The following is a 17999-nucleotide window of genomic DNA, read 5'->3' on the forward strand; positions in this document are numbered from 1 at the left end:
TAGGTATCACACTTACCAAATGAAATTTCATTTCCTTGTGGAAATAGCATGCATCTGTAAATAAATTCTAGGGGAAATCATGCCATTTCTCTGTAAATATCCTTAAGATTGAGTGATCGACATTGAAGGCTTGTGGGATTTTTTTTTTAGGGAAAAAGTATACTGTATAAAATCTAAATGATGAGTCAGTTTGGCAGAGTGCAAAGTTGTTAATATTTGACAGGTCTCAGTGTCAGAGATTTCATGGACTGTCAAAATATGGGCAAACAAGTCCTTGGGGCAGAGAAAGAGAAATATTTACATTCCCTAGACACTCAGTAGAGCTTCATTCCTTTTGACACCTTCTTTCTGTAGTAGATTCAAACATAAAAGGTGTCTGACAGGAATATAAGATGCCTCAAAAGCGAAGCTTACCTATCTTTCAAAAAAGACCACGGGAAAAACTATTAGAAAGGGGAGCAACTCTGACAAAATCAATATTTTCATACTTCTTCCTCAAGCTTTGCATTGGGCTTAAAGTATTTGCTTGTCCTGTAAATAGACACAGGACAAATGACATTGTTTGCAACTTCAAGTTCTTACAGTGACTAGCAGAACAACAGACCAGTTATATTCTAATAAGCCCATAAGCAAAGCCTTTATTTCCTGCTAGAAGAAAAAGAGCTTTAATTGTAATGTGTTTACCTAATGTTTTGCAAAACAAAAAAGGCAAATCCAAAAATAAATTTAGCCCAACACAAGGCATGAGACAATCCATTAAATATAATTTTTGTCTGTTCTCACTAAGCCAACATTTGCATGTAGCTCGCTTGTTAGTAAAATTAACCTATATGTTTTTCCTGCCAAAGCGTGAGTACACACACACACATACACTAATGATTCACATATTAGCTGGATTTAAAATTGCTAGCTAGGTCATTTTTTGCAGATAAATTACAGTAGCTTCAAGAAAATAATTTCTTAAATGGAAAACCACATATTTTTTTGTAAGGAGATAAAATAAAACCTGATTTTCTTTTTCTTAACTAGTGAGGATTTAAATTAAATAAACCATTCAACATAATCTCTAGCATTTGCTAATAGTAGAGGTTTTGTTCATATAAGCCTAATAAAGATTTGGTGAGTAATGGGTGTCTTAAGCAGAGTATATATATAGCACAGCATTGTCTTAGACTAAAGCAATATTCTTTCAGTCAGACAGTACTAGCAAAGTAAAATAATATTCACTAATACGTATGTACAAAATAGTAAATGGAACAAATAAGACAAAAGATGGCATTTACTTAGGATATCTGCCTAATGTGATAATTATTTCAATTAGAAGGGCTAGAGAGATCTATGTTTCCCCAAGGTACTTTTACATATATTTATTAAGACATGGCCACTGCTTAATGTAGAATGTTTTGTGAAACAAAGCTAGACAGTATGAAAAGTGAACAGTAGAATATTTGTACTTCCCTTGTCGACCGTTCATCTACACATCTCTCTCCATCACTGTGCTTTTCATGTAAATCATATATTTCCCCCTTTACCCTTAAATATATTAAGCCACCATTTCAAAATTACAAATTAATTTGTCCAAAATATACATGTAAAAGTGGACTTTCTTTTTGAATGGTGGAATTAATCCCTTTCAATCATCTTAAAATTTCTCTACATGGAGAAAATACAATTACAAATATGGTCATTGATACATTCTAATTTTTATTGTACTTTGCTCATTCATTTTATTTATTTTTTGCTTTTGGGATGAAGTATTCTTATACCTTTACCATTGCTATATTTTAGGCTCTATAAATCAGTTAGCAGCAGTTGGTAAAATAATGCTTTTATCGTTACTGTGGAAGATTATTGTGGAATTCTACATTTGCTTTCCCCCGCTAGTTGTAACCCTTGTAACAATTATGTGAGGGGACTTTGTACACAATATGACATAATCCTTTGGTTGTTTTACAATAACATTGTTTATATATGTATTCAAATCATGAGAACATATAAACTCCAAGAATTTGAAGGGAAGCCAACAATAAAAATATATATTTATCATCATTTACTTTATAATGTCCTTCCAGTAGACAGTATACCATCCAATGTATGCTGTCTACTGTCTCAAAATTGCACAAAGTCTATAATGACTGAGTGCAACTACAGTTGTATCTGATTTTTGTATACAGTTGGCTCTCTGTATTCACAGATTCTGTATGCAAGGATTGAACTATCCACAGTTTGAAATGTTTCCAAAAGGAAATTCCAAACAGTAAACATTAATTTTTGACCTTTTATATAACAATGCCATTTTACTATGTTGTTATATGTAATTATATGTAATATGTAATGGTGCTCCATGCAGTCATGCCAGCCACATGACCTTGGAGGTGTCCACGGACAACACCGGCTCTTCAGCATAGAAATGGAGATGAGCACCAACCCCCAGAGTCAGACACGACCAGACTTAATGTCAGGGGAAAACCTTTACCTTATATGTAATTGGATATCAGCATTACACCCCAGCAGATACCGAATGCCCACTGTATGTATAGTGTCTCTAAATGTTTGTTGCGTGTGCATTGTAGACTATGGCAATATTCCTATTGGTTAGGCACAATTACAGTGCACTCATTTATATAGCTATTGAATTAACATGTAGGTAAACCCCATTCATTCAGTGACTCGTATTTAAAAACAATAGCAGGATTGAGGTCATTTTTTCTGTGTGAAAAAATGTGCTGATCCCAGAAGAAGCCATCATTTTTTCCTCCTATAGTCTGCTGCAAAAGAGAGCATCCTGTGCTATCTTTCAGGAACTGTTAAGGCTGTTGGTGTCAGTAGGAATCAAATTCCTATTCCTAAAGCAGATTGTGTTGAGACACTTCATTCAACCCTTCCCAGTGTGTTTACTTATCCTGCCCTCGGGGCTCATAGAACTTGCCTGCTTCCCTGTTTTTGTTTTTCACTTAAATCCCTTATGGACTCCGCTAGGAAAGTCAACCAATGGATTCCTACGGATTTTACCATATTACAATACACCACCTTTTCTTGTTAATGCTGGATTATCCTTCTATTGATTCATTCAGATATCAGCCAGCCAAATTACACCAGGTCTAGTTTTGATTATTGTCGGGGCATATAGTATGAGAAAGTGCTATTTTATAAAAGCACTTTAATGTTGTCTACCGTTTTTCAAATAATCTTCTTGCATACCATATATGGTTCCCTAATCCTTTGTTCATTCAAAACCTGAAACCACAAAAGGGGGGGGGATGTTTCTGAGCAAATTCTGTTGCCTTCAAAGAGCATCTCCATTTATCAATTTATCAGCTGTGCCCTCAGTGAATTTAATTGCAGTTCCCTGCTGCTGGTTTGACTAGGTAATGTAGCCTTTCTCTCAGCATACACTACAAAATAATCTGTTTAATAAGCATGGGTTAAAAAAATACTAAAATATTATACAGCTACAGGAATGCACATGTCAAAACAACAGGCTCTGTTTGAAAGATACATTTCACAAAGCTTTGATGGCTTAATTTGGCTCTTTGATTCTTCACGGGCTGTAAAATTTCAAAACAATGTTGTTTTGGCTATTAGGTTATAAAAGCAATCGAAGAAGGATATCGCTTGCCAGCACCCATGGACTGCCCAGCAGGCCTTCATCAGCTGATGCTAGACTGCTGGCAAAAAGAGCGTGCGGAAAGGCCAAAGTTTGAACAGATAGTGGGCATTCTAGACAAGATGATTCGGAACCCAAACAGCTTGAAAACACCTTTGGGAACATGTAGCAGGTAAGCTGCTGAGTTTTTGAATCGGGTGGCATCTGTAATTGAATGATATCTAGTTACATTTCTCTTTTATACCATTTCCCCAAAAATAAGACATACCCATAAAATAAGCCATATTAGGATTTCTAAGCATTTATGCAATATAAGCCATACCCTGAAAATAAGACATAGTGATAAGTGTGGCTATGCAGTGTACCAGCATAGAGTGGATAAGAGCTTCTCATTTAATGAGAGCTCTATTGCTCAACATAAAGATTGGAGCCAATGGTTCTAAAGGAAATTGAGCCACAAGAAATTCAGGATGGAATTCTGGGTTTGGAGAGTTATGATGATGTTCCAGAAGAAGATGACTTAACTAAAATTGAATAAAAGTAGATTGTTGTACCATACTTAATAAAAATAAGACATCCCCTGAAAATAAGCCATAGTGTGTCTTCTTGAGGAGAAATAAATATAAGACAATGTCCTGTTTTCAGGGAAGCATGGCAGTATCTGATGATAGAAAAAGAGTTGAATTTCTAAACTAGGGTTACATTTTATTTGTTTATTTTATTTATTTACTGTATTTATACCTCACCCTTCTCACCCCAAAGGGGACTCAGAGTGGCTTACATGTAGGCAACAATTCAATGTACAAACATTCAATAAAATCAACATATGCATGAAAAAAACACAAAATTAAAAACATCTAAAAATTAAAAACAATTATTAAAACCACCCCTAGAGATTTTGAATCAAGACAGGCTCATTTTACTGTTGAATTGAGGTTTTTATTTTATTCAGTTTATACCCCATCTTTCTCCCAGCTTGGGATACAAAGCAGCTTACAATAACTATCTTAGAAATGTTAATAAAGCAATTAATTAGTAATTGTATTTAAGAGATACAGGGTTAAAACAGTTTAATATGGATTAAACACAACTGAAAGGAGAACACTTTCAATCACCCTACTGCCACCATCAGGTACTGATGACCTCAAAGAAATATGCTTCTGAATGGCATTATAGTCACAAGAAGGGAGGAAGTTTGCCATTTGTTGCATTCTAACATATGACATTTTACTGGATGTTTGAGGAGTTGTTGTCTCCAAGAGCAATTTGTCATTTCATATCTGTTACATCAACTCCACCATTCACAGAGGTGAAAACTCTATCCCAGTCACCTCCAAGTTGGAAGATTAGATTGCTTTCCTTCTGAAGCTGCACTGGAAAGCTGTCTTGGAACTTAACACAAAATGGGACTGCCAGCACTTTTTGAAGAATTTTAAAATTGGAGCATATTGTTCTGATCCCTTCCTGATCATATCTGTTATAAATTCATTACCAGACATAGTTTAAGATGCTTGCCTTTAAGTCCTAAACAACCTAGGATTCCAAACACGATGGAATCAACGTCTCCTAGAGATCATTTTTGGGCATTGTGGAGCAAAAATCATTTTTTTAACTTCTGTGGGCCACAAAAATGGCCCTGGGTAGCTGGATGTGGTCTACAGGCTGGACTTTTCCCATCTCTATTGTAAAGTATTATATCTTCTGGTCACAAGAGGGATGGGCTTCTCAATTGTGCCACCCACACGGTTGAACGTTTTTATTGTCATTTTTGTTGCCTTTTTTCCTTTTGGACAATTGGTGAAGATATTTTTATTCCAGCAAATGTTCTTTTAGTTGGCCTCCATGCCAAATAAACAACAAAATCTCTGAGGGTGTTTTTTTTTTTTTTTTTGGGGGGGGGGGGGGTTGTTTTGTTTAATTGTCCATTTACTTTTATGCCTGAAACCCTGGAGGGCCACTGCTGGTTTCGGTCTTGCCGCTACTGATCAAAGGAGGACCAATGGTCTGCTTATGTATATAGTAGTGTCTTCTGTTTTATGCTCATTTGTTGTAATCTTTTATAGTGAGTTTTTTTTAAAGTAGAAGGACCGAATATAAATTATTGATAAAGTACACAACATCAGTAGGTAAACATGACTGATTGCTTCTTGTTTACTCACTTCAGAGAATTAAAAAACAATCAGTGCATTTTATTCATTTTTTTTCCAAACAGAGAAAACACTTCTGCTAAAAACTTTCTAGTTTATAGTTTTAAAGTGTACAGTATATTTATAAACTGTGATATATTTTTCCTCATATATTAGTATCGTTGCACACACACACACACATATATATATCGAGAGAGAGAGAATGAGAGAGAGAGAGAGAGAGAGAGAGAGAGAGAGAGAGAGAGAGAGAGAGCACACAGCAGTTCTCAACCTGTGGGTCCCCAGGTGCTTTGGCCTCAAATCCCAGAAATCCTAACAGCTGGTAAGCTGGCTGGGATTTCTGGGAGTTGAAGGCCAAAACATCTGGGGACCCACAGGTTGAAAACCACTGATATACAAGGGCTATCCAGAAAATAGGCTACATTTTGGATTTTAAAAAGGACAAAGTATAGAATAAATCATTTACCATATGCAGCTGAAAGACACATCCCAAAACTACAATCTCATGTAATTCCCATTTGAATGTAGCCACGTTTCTTATAGATAAATCAGTTTGAAAAGTACTACACCAGTAAATTCCCCGCCTGTGTCCTCGGCTCCTGCTCCTTCTCCTTCCCTACAGCGTAGCCAAAACGCTGCGCTGCCAGCCACGCCGCCATTGTTGGAAACGGAGGAGAGAGGCGGGGAATTTACTGGTGCAGTACTTTTCAAACTGATTTATCTATAAGAAACGTGGCTACATTTAAATGGGAATTACATGAGATTGTAGTTTTGGGATGTGTCTTTCAGCTGCATATGGTAAATGATTTATTCTATACTTTGTCCTTTTTAAAATCCAAAACGTAGCCTATTTTCTGGATAGCCCTCGTATATAGAGGGAGGAAGAAGAGAGGCAAGTTCCACATGTTAAATATTGTTGTCAAAGTATGTGGAAGTGAACATGAGTAGAGCATAGCAATCAAGAATTTTTGTGTGATGGGTATGAAGATTAGCTCTGCCTTGACATTCATAAACAAAAGAGGGACTGTGATATTTCCCTAAACCGTCACAGAATATGTGATCCAAAATGGGTGGAGATCACTTTTTTAAAAAAATGCTATTTGATTATTGTTTTTTTAAGGATGATAGCCTTAAAAAAGAAATATAGCCAACATTAGAGAAGCTATTATTGATACCTTGACCAGTGTCAGAAGTCTGTGTGTCTCTTTTCACTCGACAATAAAAATAACTTTGTGCTTTTTCCCTCCTAATCTAGGCCAATCAGCCCTCTTCTGGACCAGAACACACCTGATTTCACAACATTTTGCTCAGTTGGAGAATGGTTGCAAGCTATCAAGATGGAAAGATACAAGGATAATTTTTCAGCAGCAGGGTATAATAATCTTGAAACGGTAGCCAGAATGACTATTGAGTAAGTTAACAGTGTGCTGGTTGTGTCATTCACTTTATAATGATATACTTATAATTTTAAAGTTGTTCACATATTTCAAATATGTGTAACTTTAGTGGAAGTCACAGTAGCTGAAAGCAAGAGCAGTAGAAGAGTAATAGTTAAAACATGCTAATGATTCCATTCTCATCTCCACTGTATAGGAAAACTATACTTGAACATTAGGCATTCCTTCGAATTATGCATTCACTTTAATGGAAAGTGATTCCATTTATCAAGATACTTGACATTGGCCAGTTCCCAGAACTATTTCAGCTGTGGCTCCCACTGCCGATTTCCCCAACCCTGAGGAACGGCATGGGAGGCAGTGTTAGCATCTGCAAAATAAAAGAAAATTGCCACCTCTTCAGGCACAACCACTGACACTTTGTTTTGGCATGGAACGATAGATATAGTCGAGCAATCTTTAAAATTTCTATTGACTATTCTAAAGCCTTCAACTGTGTGGATCATAATAAATTGTGGCAAGTTCTTGGTGGTATGGGGTTATCAAGTCAGCTTGTCTGTCTCCTGAGAAATCTGTATAAAGACCAAGTAGCCACAGTAAAAACAGATCACGGAACAACAGACTGGTTCAAGATTGGGAAAGGAGTATGGCAGGGCTGCATACTTTCACCCTACCTATTCAACTTGTACGTAGAACACATCATGCGACGTGCCGGGCTTGACGAATCCAAGGCTGGAGTTAAAATTGCTGGAAGAAACATTAACAACCTTAGGTATTCAGATGATACCACTCTGATGGCCGAAAGTGAGGAAGAGCTGAGGAGCCTTATCACCAAAGTGAAAGAAGAAAGTGAAAAATCTAGGTTGCAGTTAAACATCAAGAAAACCAAGATCATGGCAACCAGACTAATTGATAACTGGCAAATAGAAGGAGAAAACGTGGAGGCAGTGACAGACTTTATATTTCTAGGTGCAAAGATCACTGCAGATGCAGACTGCAGCCAGGAAATCAGAAGACGTTTCCTTCTTGGGAGGAAAGCAATGGCCAACTTTGACAAAATAGTGAAGAGCAGAGACATCACACTGGCAACGAAGGTCTGCATAGTTAAAGCAATGGTATTCCCCATAGTTACCTATGGATGCGAGAGCTGGACCATAAGGAAGCCTGAGCGAAGGAAGATAGATGCTTTTGAACTTTGGTGCTGGAGTAAAATCCTTAGAGTGCCTTGGACCACAAAAAGATCCAACCAGTCCATACTTCAGGAAATAATGCCCAGCTGCTCACTGGAAGAAAGGATATTAGAGGCAAAGATGAAGTACTTTGGCCACATAATGAGAAGACAGGAAAGTTTGGAAAAGATTATGATGCTGGGGAAAATGGAAGGAAAAAGGAAGGGAGGCCGACCAAGGGCAAGATGGATGGATGGTATCCTTGAAGTGACTGGCTTGACCTTGAAGGAACTGGGGGTGGCAACGGCCGACAGGAAAATGGCGTGGGCTGGTCCATGAGGTCACGAAGAGTCGGAAGCGACTGAACGAATAAACAACAAAGAAAAATAACAGCCCTTAGCGTTAATTATGTTTTTTTAAAAAAATGCAACACACATCCCAGATCTATGCAATACTCATTCCTTAGTCCCTGACAGACATGCCAGAATTTAAAATATCTTGAAACGGGATATTGCTGTAATCATTATCTGTATAGACAGGTACGGAAACGGTTTGTTTTTTGAGACTGAGATCAGTTCTGTCAGAAATACTACATGGAAAGTCCAGATCAAGCTGTCCTGCTCTCATTATATTGAGTTTTCCAGGCTGTAATTCTATAAAAACTAACCTCACTGAAATCAGAGGGACCTGGCGTGAGTAATCAGGTGCAGTGCTGTTGCACTCTCAGACAATAATCAGTAGCATCTTCCCCCATCCTACCATTGCCACTCAGGGTAAAGTTAATTCAATATCCTTCACGGAATTTTATGATCCACTTGGAAAATGTCTATTATGCTCATAAAAAATAGTAACAATTGAAAAATGCATTTTATTCATTTTTGTTCATTGTGGTATCTATCACATGAAAACCTCTTGAATCCAAACATGGACACAAAACAAAATCAGAAATTCTCAATGCTAGTATATGTTGGATGTGAATATATACACATATGTACAAAGTTGTGTTGTATAGATTTTGCTATTGCTTTTTGTTATACATAGTATATCCATTAGATGCTTAATTTTGTTCTCTCACATTCCTCTAGTGATATTATGAGCCTAGGAATCACATTGGTCGGCCATCAAAAGAAGATCATGAGCAGCATTCAGACTATGAGAGCACAAATGTTACATTTGCATGGCACTGGCATCCAAGTGTGATAGACATTTCTCCCCTATGAGGGAGGGACAGACTTGAGAGGACAGTGCCAGCCTTCTGTCTACATGAAGTGCCGCTGGAAGACATGGTTTCCTGGGTCCTTCCTGCAGACAACAGAGGGCTCACAAGAAGCACCTACAGACTTGAACTCCTAAGTGCCACCAGAAAGTTACTTAAAAAGGGAAAATGGATCCACCGATGGCGGCAACGAAAGCAGTGACAATAAACAAAGTACTACCTGAAACACCTACGAACACCTTGAACTCTCTAACCTCTTTTTATCTAATGGACTTTTTAAAAGTGTACATAGAGGATTTTAAAATGAAAGAAAGAATATATTTGTCAGATATAAATCATGCTATTATTCTTGAAGTCAACAAGATATTTTCCTTAAGCCTTTGATTTCAAGCTCTTTTTATTTTTAAGAAATCAATTGTGTTCCTTCTTCATATAGACCTTCTTTTAGTGTGACATTTATATCTTTGGACTTTCTTAGTACTAAGCATATGACACATTATTACACTGGGGATTTTGAAAGATTGTATGGATTTCTACAGACACAAAAGTGTAACTGAGAAATGTGTATCAGGCTAGCTACTGGGTGGGGTGAAGTGGGGTTAGTACAGGGTTTTCTTTATGAAATCTTTTTTCTGTTAATTTCACACCACATTGATGTGGTTTGTTAATTGACAGAAGATCAGGAAAAAAAAGACATTGCCAAGAATTCTGATATTTTTGAGAATAATTTTGTATGACTTATCACAAACTCTCTCGTTAAACAGGAAATTAATAAAATGGAGAACCTAGCAATAAGAAATCCTAGGCACTTTTAAAGGAATGGCTTGAAAGATGACTTAAGTAGGTTGCCTGGGTTAAATGAAAGCTGTACATCTGCAGCTTTAAATTTGTTTTAGCCCCTTTCACTGAATGATTTATTGTAGGTGTATCAAAAAACAACAACCACAGGAAACAGTACTGTAGTATTGCCTGGCCTTTTAATCAGAGCACATTGGAGGTAGATTGGTGTGTGGTTTTATCATGTTTTTCTTTTTAATAATCCACATTAGAAGGTCTAGGAGAAATAATGGGCATGGATAAATATGAGAATAAGTTGAATGTAGTCCCTCCTGCAAAAATAAAAGATCTGGGAGTGCAATCAAGAGAACAGGAGAACACCTCACTTGAGTTGGCAGGAATGCGTCATTTCCACTGATTTCAGTGTGAATCCCCGTTCATATGATACAATTCTCTGGTAGAGGAATGAGTATGCACATGAGCTCATATGTGATATCTCTCTGTCTCTCTGTCTCTGTCTCTGTCTCTGTCTCTGTCTCTCTCTCTCTCTCTCTCTCTCTCTCTCTCTCTCTCTCTCTCTCTCTCTCTCTCTCTCATACAGATACTTTTGTATTTGTCAGGATTCAATGATGCAACCTCCTTGGGCTTGCAATCAGTTTTTACTATTTGCCTTTCCTTTTCTTAGAGGAAACGACAGTGTTCAATACTTTCTGTACCCAGTTTGTATATGAGATCATTTGCCAGTGGAAGGTGATTTTATTCTACCTGAACTGGAGCCCTGCTGCCATTAATATTAGTTAGTGGCAGGAGTACCATCTAAGGCTAATTGAACTTTCTCTGGATTGCTACGTTCAGGTGACAGCCAATTGAGACAGAGAAAGTCAGACACACTTAAGGTTTATGAATATCAGATTGACTTGAGAACAACTGTGCTATGATATTCTGGTAGTTTCATGAAGCCCAAGTGCACCCAACTCTCTCTCGATTGCACTCTTCCTGTGCAAGTGCTGTTGATATGAATGAAAGGTAAAACAACAGCCGTGGGGCTTGTACAGGAGATATCCCTATCAGATGGTGCCTTTGGATTTTCTATGAGAACTGTAGAGTGTAAAAGAAGTGGCAGTTCAAAATTTCAAGGGTTTTTTACAAGCTGCTCTAGACACACACTTTTCTTTTAAAAGTCTGACTGAAAGGTAGCAGTTGAGTGAGATAGTACTTTTTTGAAAAATAATTGCCAGTTTTAATTTAATATATGTGTACTTGAGTTGAGTGAAATGTAAAATTACCATAAGCAATAACAAAGTGTGTTGCAGGAATATATATATACGAAACAGGTGATTAATGCTGTCAAAAATATCGTGAAAATCGTGAGCTGCCCCAGCAGTGAACAACTGTACTTCCAAAGAGAACTGGGCTGCTCCCATTGGTTTTCATAGAGAAAGATCCCAGGGATCAGTCATATAAATTAAGTCTTGTTAGATAATGTGGTCATCCACACAAAAAAGGAGAGATAACCTGTAAATGTTCCTTTGTAAAACTTGTACATTTTATTTATACTGTCTTGTTTTGTACACACATTTCTGTGCAGTGAGCTCTGAATACATTGAAAATGCACTATATTTTTCTATTTTCCTTACAGAGCATCACAAAGACGAACACGTTTTTCAGTGCTACATAATGTGTTTTCCCACATTTAGGACCAAAGATAGCTTCAGAAAACTCAAATCATTCCTCCTTCCTTTGGGGGAAGTTGATAGCTGCCGTGCCTATGGGTAGTGGGTTTACTCTCAGTTGTGCAATGAACTTTAAAGGCTATTTGAAGATGCTGGACCTAACATTCAGTATAAGATTCAGTACCTTGGATAGCTCATTTAAAGTTCAGACTAAAGCTTGGAGTGGATTCATTTTCCTGTTGACATTGGAGCCACTCACTTCCCCCTCTCCTCCCTTCATTATTATTATTATATTATTTTCTTTTTGAGCACTGTACAGTGTTATTTGTTATTTTATTTATTTGTTTAATTAGAAAAATCACTTTGCTTATACTAATTCTTTTTTATCCCCTCCCCTTTGTTAAAGAAATCTGTAAAAAAAAAAGACAAATGAACAAAAAATCTTTGAAATAACATAATCCCATTACATAGACACTTCCATTTGTAATCTTTGTAATAGACTGTAAATATATTTTTGGAAATACAACAGTGTGAATAAGGATTATTTTTCATTTTCTGTCTATATAATAATCACAACACTTTCTAGTCTTTACATTTTTATATGGGAAACAAAATCCCCCTATAAACATTGGAAACGTTAAAAAGTGTAGGCGAATCTATTTCATAATAAATGGTGGCCACAAAATGAACCTTCTTGAGGGTACAAGATGGATTTTCCCCAGATTTGTGAAATCAGCAAACTCACACCAAAACATGCTTTAATGCAGTCCATTACTATATTCTTTTGTAGACTTTATATATGATACAAAATATGTTTACTTGGAATTTGTATCCTTTAATTTACCACGTTGATTATGATCCTGGAGACCAGGGTTCAAATCCCCACTCACCAACAGAAACCCAGTGGGTGGTCTTGGGCAAGTCAGATTCTCCCAACCTCAGAGGAAGGAAAAGACAAACCTCTGAACAAATCTTGCCAAAACCCCATGATAGGGTCACCGTAAATTGGGATGACTTGAAAGGATGCAACAGCAACAACAAAAATCCTATAGGTTGAGAATCCCTTATCTGACATGCTTGGGACCAGAGGTGTTTTGGATTTTTTGGATTTTTCCTGATTTTGAAATACCTGTGTTTGCATATGCACATATAACGGGATATCTTGGAAACAGGATCCAAGTCCAAACACAGGATTCATTTATGTTCCATATACACCCTGTGCACATAGCCTGAGGGTAATTTTATACAATATTTTAATAAGTTTGTGTATGAATGTTTGTATACATTTAACCCATCAGATATTGCAGCCACCCAGGTGGACAATTTTAGATTTTGGGAGTGTTTTGGATTTCTGAATTCCAGCTAAGGGATGCTCATCTCAACCTGTAGCAATGTGCTTTGAATAGCAGCCCCAATGCCCATATCCAATCGAGAACATACACACATAGAAACAAACATATTCCTTTGACCATGTGAGAATCTGAATCCCAAGAGATGTTCTGAATGGGTTCCTTTATTCTGTCAAACCATGTTCAGAAGACAGCTGCACATACAGAACCTTGGTGGGTTGCCAGTAATAATGCCAGTCACTTACTTAGGAGCACAAATAGAGAATCAGGATAGATACTTGAACAAAATATTCCATTGGCACAACCCGAAACAGATGATTAGAATTTTTTGTGGCAACTTGATGGATCTGAATGGAGCATTTCAACCAGAAGGAAAACATGCTTCACAATTCACTGTTCTCTATGTGGATGGCTGAATAAGGCTGTAGCTCTAATCTTGTCGAATTTGATTTCAATACTTCTATTGACTGTAATTGCTTGAACTTGTGCCATTAGCTTTCATATTTATGGCCCTAGTTATCTCCTGATGCCCTCATACAGAGATTTAGGAGCTAATCATTTTCATTTTTCTATGTTTATGCAAAGGAAAATCACATGAGTGCAGTGCAGCTTAATGAAGGTATAGTAGAGTCTCACTTATCCAACATAAACAGGCCAGCAGAATGTTGGATAAGCGAATATGTTGGATAATAAGGAGGCATTAAGGAAAAGCCTATTAAACATCAAATTAGGTTATGATTTTACAAATGAAGCACCAAAACATGTTAGACAATAAATTTGGCAGAAAAAGTAGTTCAATACGCAGTAATGCTATGTAGTAGTTACTGTATTTATGAATTTAGCACCAAAATATCACGATATATTGAAAACATTAACTACAAAAACGTGTTGGATAATCCAGAATGTTGGATAAGTGAGTGTTGGATAAGTGAGACTCTACTGTAGTTACATTTATTAGAAATTAACTGTGAGTGTGTATACACACACATACATACACACACATATAGACACACATTTAATACATTTAACCTGTGAGAGGTTGCACATATGGATTCACGTCTCCTTCAGAAGATGAAGTTATAAAATTGGTATCTAAAAATGGATTGTCCTAGAAATGAATCTCTGAACAGCACCCACTCTTCTCCAATTGTCAGTCGTTTCTTACCTGATGCAGCATACATAACATGTTCGAGTCATAGACAACTATGAGAAATCACAGCTATAATACTCAACTAGTCTTAAGAATAAGTTTTACTCTTCTTTCATTCTTTTAAACCTTAAATAGAAAAAACAGCAAGCTCTAATGAATATCATAGAATAAAAGAGTTGGAAGAGACCTCATGGGCCATCAGTCCAACCCCCTGCCAAGAAGCAGGAAATCACATTCAAAGCACCCCCGACAGATGGCCTTCCAGCCTCTGCTTAAAAGCCTCCAAAGAAGGAGCCTCTACCACAGTCTGGAGCAGAGAGTTCCACTGCTGAACAGCTCTTACAGTGAGGAAGTTCTTCCTTATGTTCAGGTGGAATCTCCTTTCCTGTAGTTTAAAGCTGTTGTTCTGCGTCCTAGTCTCGAGGGCAGCAGAAAACAAGCTTGCTCCCTCCTCCCTATGACTTCCCCTCACATATTTATACATGGCTATCATGTCTCCTCTCAGCCGTCTGCAGGCTAAACATGCCCAGCTCATTAAGCCGCTCCTCATAGGGATTGTTCTCCAGACCTTTGATCATTTTAGTCACCTTCCTCTGGACACATTCCAGCTTGTCAACATCTCCCTTCAATTGCGGTGCCCAGAATTGGACACAGTATTCCAGGTGTGGTCTGACCAAGGCAGAATAGAGGGGTAGCATGACTTCCCTGGATCTAGACATTCTACTTCTATTGATGCAGGTCAAAATCCCATTGGCTTTTTTAGCTGCCACATCACATTGTTGGCTCATGTATAACTTTTTGTCCATGAGGACTCCAAGGTCTTTTTCATACATACTGCTGTCGAGCCAGGCGTCCCCCCATTCTGTATCTTGCATTTGTCATTTTGTTAGTTTCGGCCCATCTTTCTAGTCTGTTAAGATCGTTTTTTAATCCTGTCTTCTGGAGTGATAGCTATCCCTCCCAGTTTGGTGTCGTCTGCAAACTTGATGATCATTCCTTCTAACCCTTCGTCTAAGTCGTTAATAAAGATGTTGAACAGAACCGGGCTCAGAACAGAACCCTGCAGTAAATTATATGCAAATTAGGATTCTTACTTCAGAAGTATATGACGATGAAGGAATCATGACCTCCAACATAGGTAGGATGAGAGATCATGGAAGCTACAGTCCAACAGAAAGGAAGCATATTTCCTGCTCTTTCATATGTCCAAGCCATCTTATCATCAGCCCCCCATTCACTCTTCCAGACTTACTTGATTGAATGTATTAATCTGAAATGCAATCTTCATCATTTTCTTCTTTCTTCTGCATTACTAAGTAACATTGACTTTTCTAGTCATGTCTCTAGTATGTCCAAAGTAAAACAGTTTTAGTTTACTCATCTTCTATAAAGAGTTCAGAGTTGATTTGCTCTACGGCCAATTTATTTCTCTTTCAGAGGTCCACCATGTCTCTAGAACTTTCCTTCACCACCACATTTCAAATGTTGATTTTCTCTCAATCAGCTTTCTTCACTGTCCAGTTTTCACAACCACACTTAGAAATGGAAAATATGATGGGATAGATGATTCCAACTTTAGTACTCTATGATATATCTTGACATTTCAGGATCTTATTTAGTTTCTTCATATGTGTCGTACAAAAGTCTTAGTTGTGAATTCTTGACTGCAGTCTTTGATTAATGATTGAACCAAGATATGAGAAACCCTGAATTATTTCAACAACTTCATTGTCTACTTTAAATCATATAAATAATCTGTGGCCATTATTTTTGTTTTCTTAATGTTGTAAATCTGCCTTTGCACTCTCTATACTTTCTTCAGTAATCATTCCAGGTTGTTGCTATTTTCTGTTAGTAGGAGTGTGTGATCTGCATATCTCATATTGTTATGTTCCTTTCTCCGATTTTCATACCACCTTCCTCCTTTATGTATGATATTTTCAGCATAAAGGTTAAGCAGACAGAGTGATAAAATATAGCTTTGCCTGATCCCCTTGACAATTCAAATCTATCCCATTTTTCCGTATACTGTTCACAGTGTATCTTCTTGTCTAGAGTATAAGTTATGCATCTGGACAATCAAATCTTCAAGAGTGATTTGTAGCTTTTCATGATCTATACAATCAAAGGTTTTTCTATAATCTACAAAGTATATTTTCTTTTGAAATTATTTGATACATTCTATTATCTAACGTAAGTTTGTGATATGATCTCTGGTGCATCTTCTTTTCCAGAACCTAACTTGGACATGTAGCATTTCCTGCTTTATATATGGTAAACATCTTTTTGTAGAATTTTGAGCATAGTTTGCTTGCATAGGAAATTAATACAATGGCTATTCACCTTTAGTCAACTTCAAAATTATGCTGAAGAGAGAGGAGATTTCATTTAGGACCTGTATAGGAGATCCTAAATTTAGGAGATACATACTTTTGCTCTCAAGATATTTTGGTCTTAAACTCCCAGAACTCCAACCAACATGAACAATGGTAAGGGTATTGAGATTTGTAATGCAAAACACCCGGAGTACCATATATTCTTTTCTCTTTAGTTATAACCATCATTTAGTCAGGAAAATAATGGCCAGAACAGTGGTATAATATTCTCTACCTGTGACCTAGTGTTTTCAGAAGAATGACTACATCATACTGCAATCATTGATTCCTAACAAACATGAAGGCAGTCCCACAGAGTGTATCATGTGTCTTGAGCTTCAAGTGTTAACATGTATACTGCACAACATGCATGTGGCCAATAGATAAGCCTTCTGTATATGTGTAAGGGATCTTTTTTAGTCCAATCTCTGTATGCCAGATACCACCCTACTAATTAGGAGGGAAGAAACAAGGTCTTGCTATACTATGTATGAAGAAATGAAGCACAGGAAATGTTAAAGAATTTATACAAAAGGCATACAAATATGTTATTCCCTGACCAGCTTAATTTTCATTATGTCTAAATACAGAAGGAAAAGATTAATGTCGTTATGACCTAACATTTAGGATTTGTGGAGGTGTCAGTATACATTAAGGTGTTCAGGGACTATAAGGATAGCAAAGAAAAATGAGCTTCATGGTACAAAAAGGGATACAGATAAAAGCAACAGGAAAGCAGATCTGAGGATGGAAGGAGTTCTTGGATGTGGGATAAAAGATGAGCCAAATTAAGGTGAGTAACATGAGTAGATGAGCTGACAGTTTTCTAGGTATGCACTGCAAAGAAGCACTGTGCTTCAAATGCTGTCTCTTAATAAGCAAATGAAAGGTTTCTCTTTTCTTGTTTCTTGTGCTCTTGAAGCAGAAGAAGAGAATGTGCTTGAAAAACAGTCTTTCTTGCTCCTTGGGAACACATGCACTAGGAATATCGGAATTACTCTTAGACTATCAGCTATGCATTGTGACAAGATGTACCCATCTGTCTGTTCCACCATCTACTAAGCAGATAGAGCGTGTGTATCCTTTTCCCCAACTATGGATTTTATGCAGAGTCTTATATATAGTTGCATTATTAAAGG

General features: G+C 37.1%; 1 protein-coding gene across 3 annotated transcripts in view; it reads left to right on the forward strand.

Moving 5' to 3' along the window:
- Window positions 1–12512, forward strand: part of epha7 (EPH receptor A7) — a 252466-nt gene extending 239954 nt beyond the window's left edge. For all 3 annotated transcript variants that reach the window (XM_062980622.1, XM_062980628.1, XM_062980634.1), the window contains 3 exons: window positions 3586–3779; window positions 7010–7165; window positions 9406–12512. In XM_062980622.1, coding sequence (XP_062836692.1) covers window positions 3586–3779; window positions 7010–7165; window positions 9406–9520 — 465 coding nt within the window. In that variant the 3' untranslated portion in view covers window positions 9521–12512. The remainder of the gene's footprint in view (window positions 1–3585; window positions 3780–7009; window positions 7166–9405) is intronic.
- Window positions 12513–17999: the final 5487 nt, after the last annotated feature.

Source organism: Anolis carolinensis, chromosome 1, assembly GCF_035594765.1.
Source record: "Anolis carolinensis isolate JA03-04 chromosome 1, rAnoCar3.1.pri, whole genome shotgun sequence".
Lineage (NCBI taxonomy): Eukaryota > Metazoa > Chordata > Lepidosauria > Squamata > Dactyloidae > Anolis > Anolis carolinensis.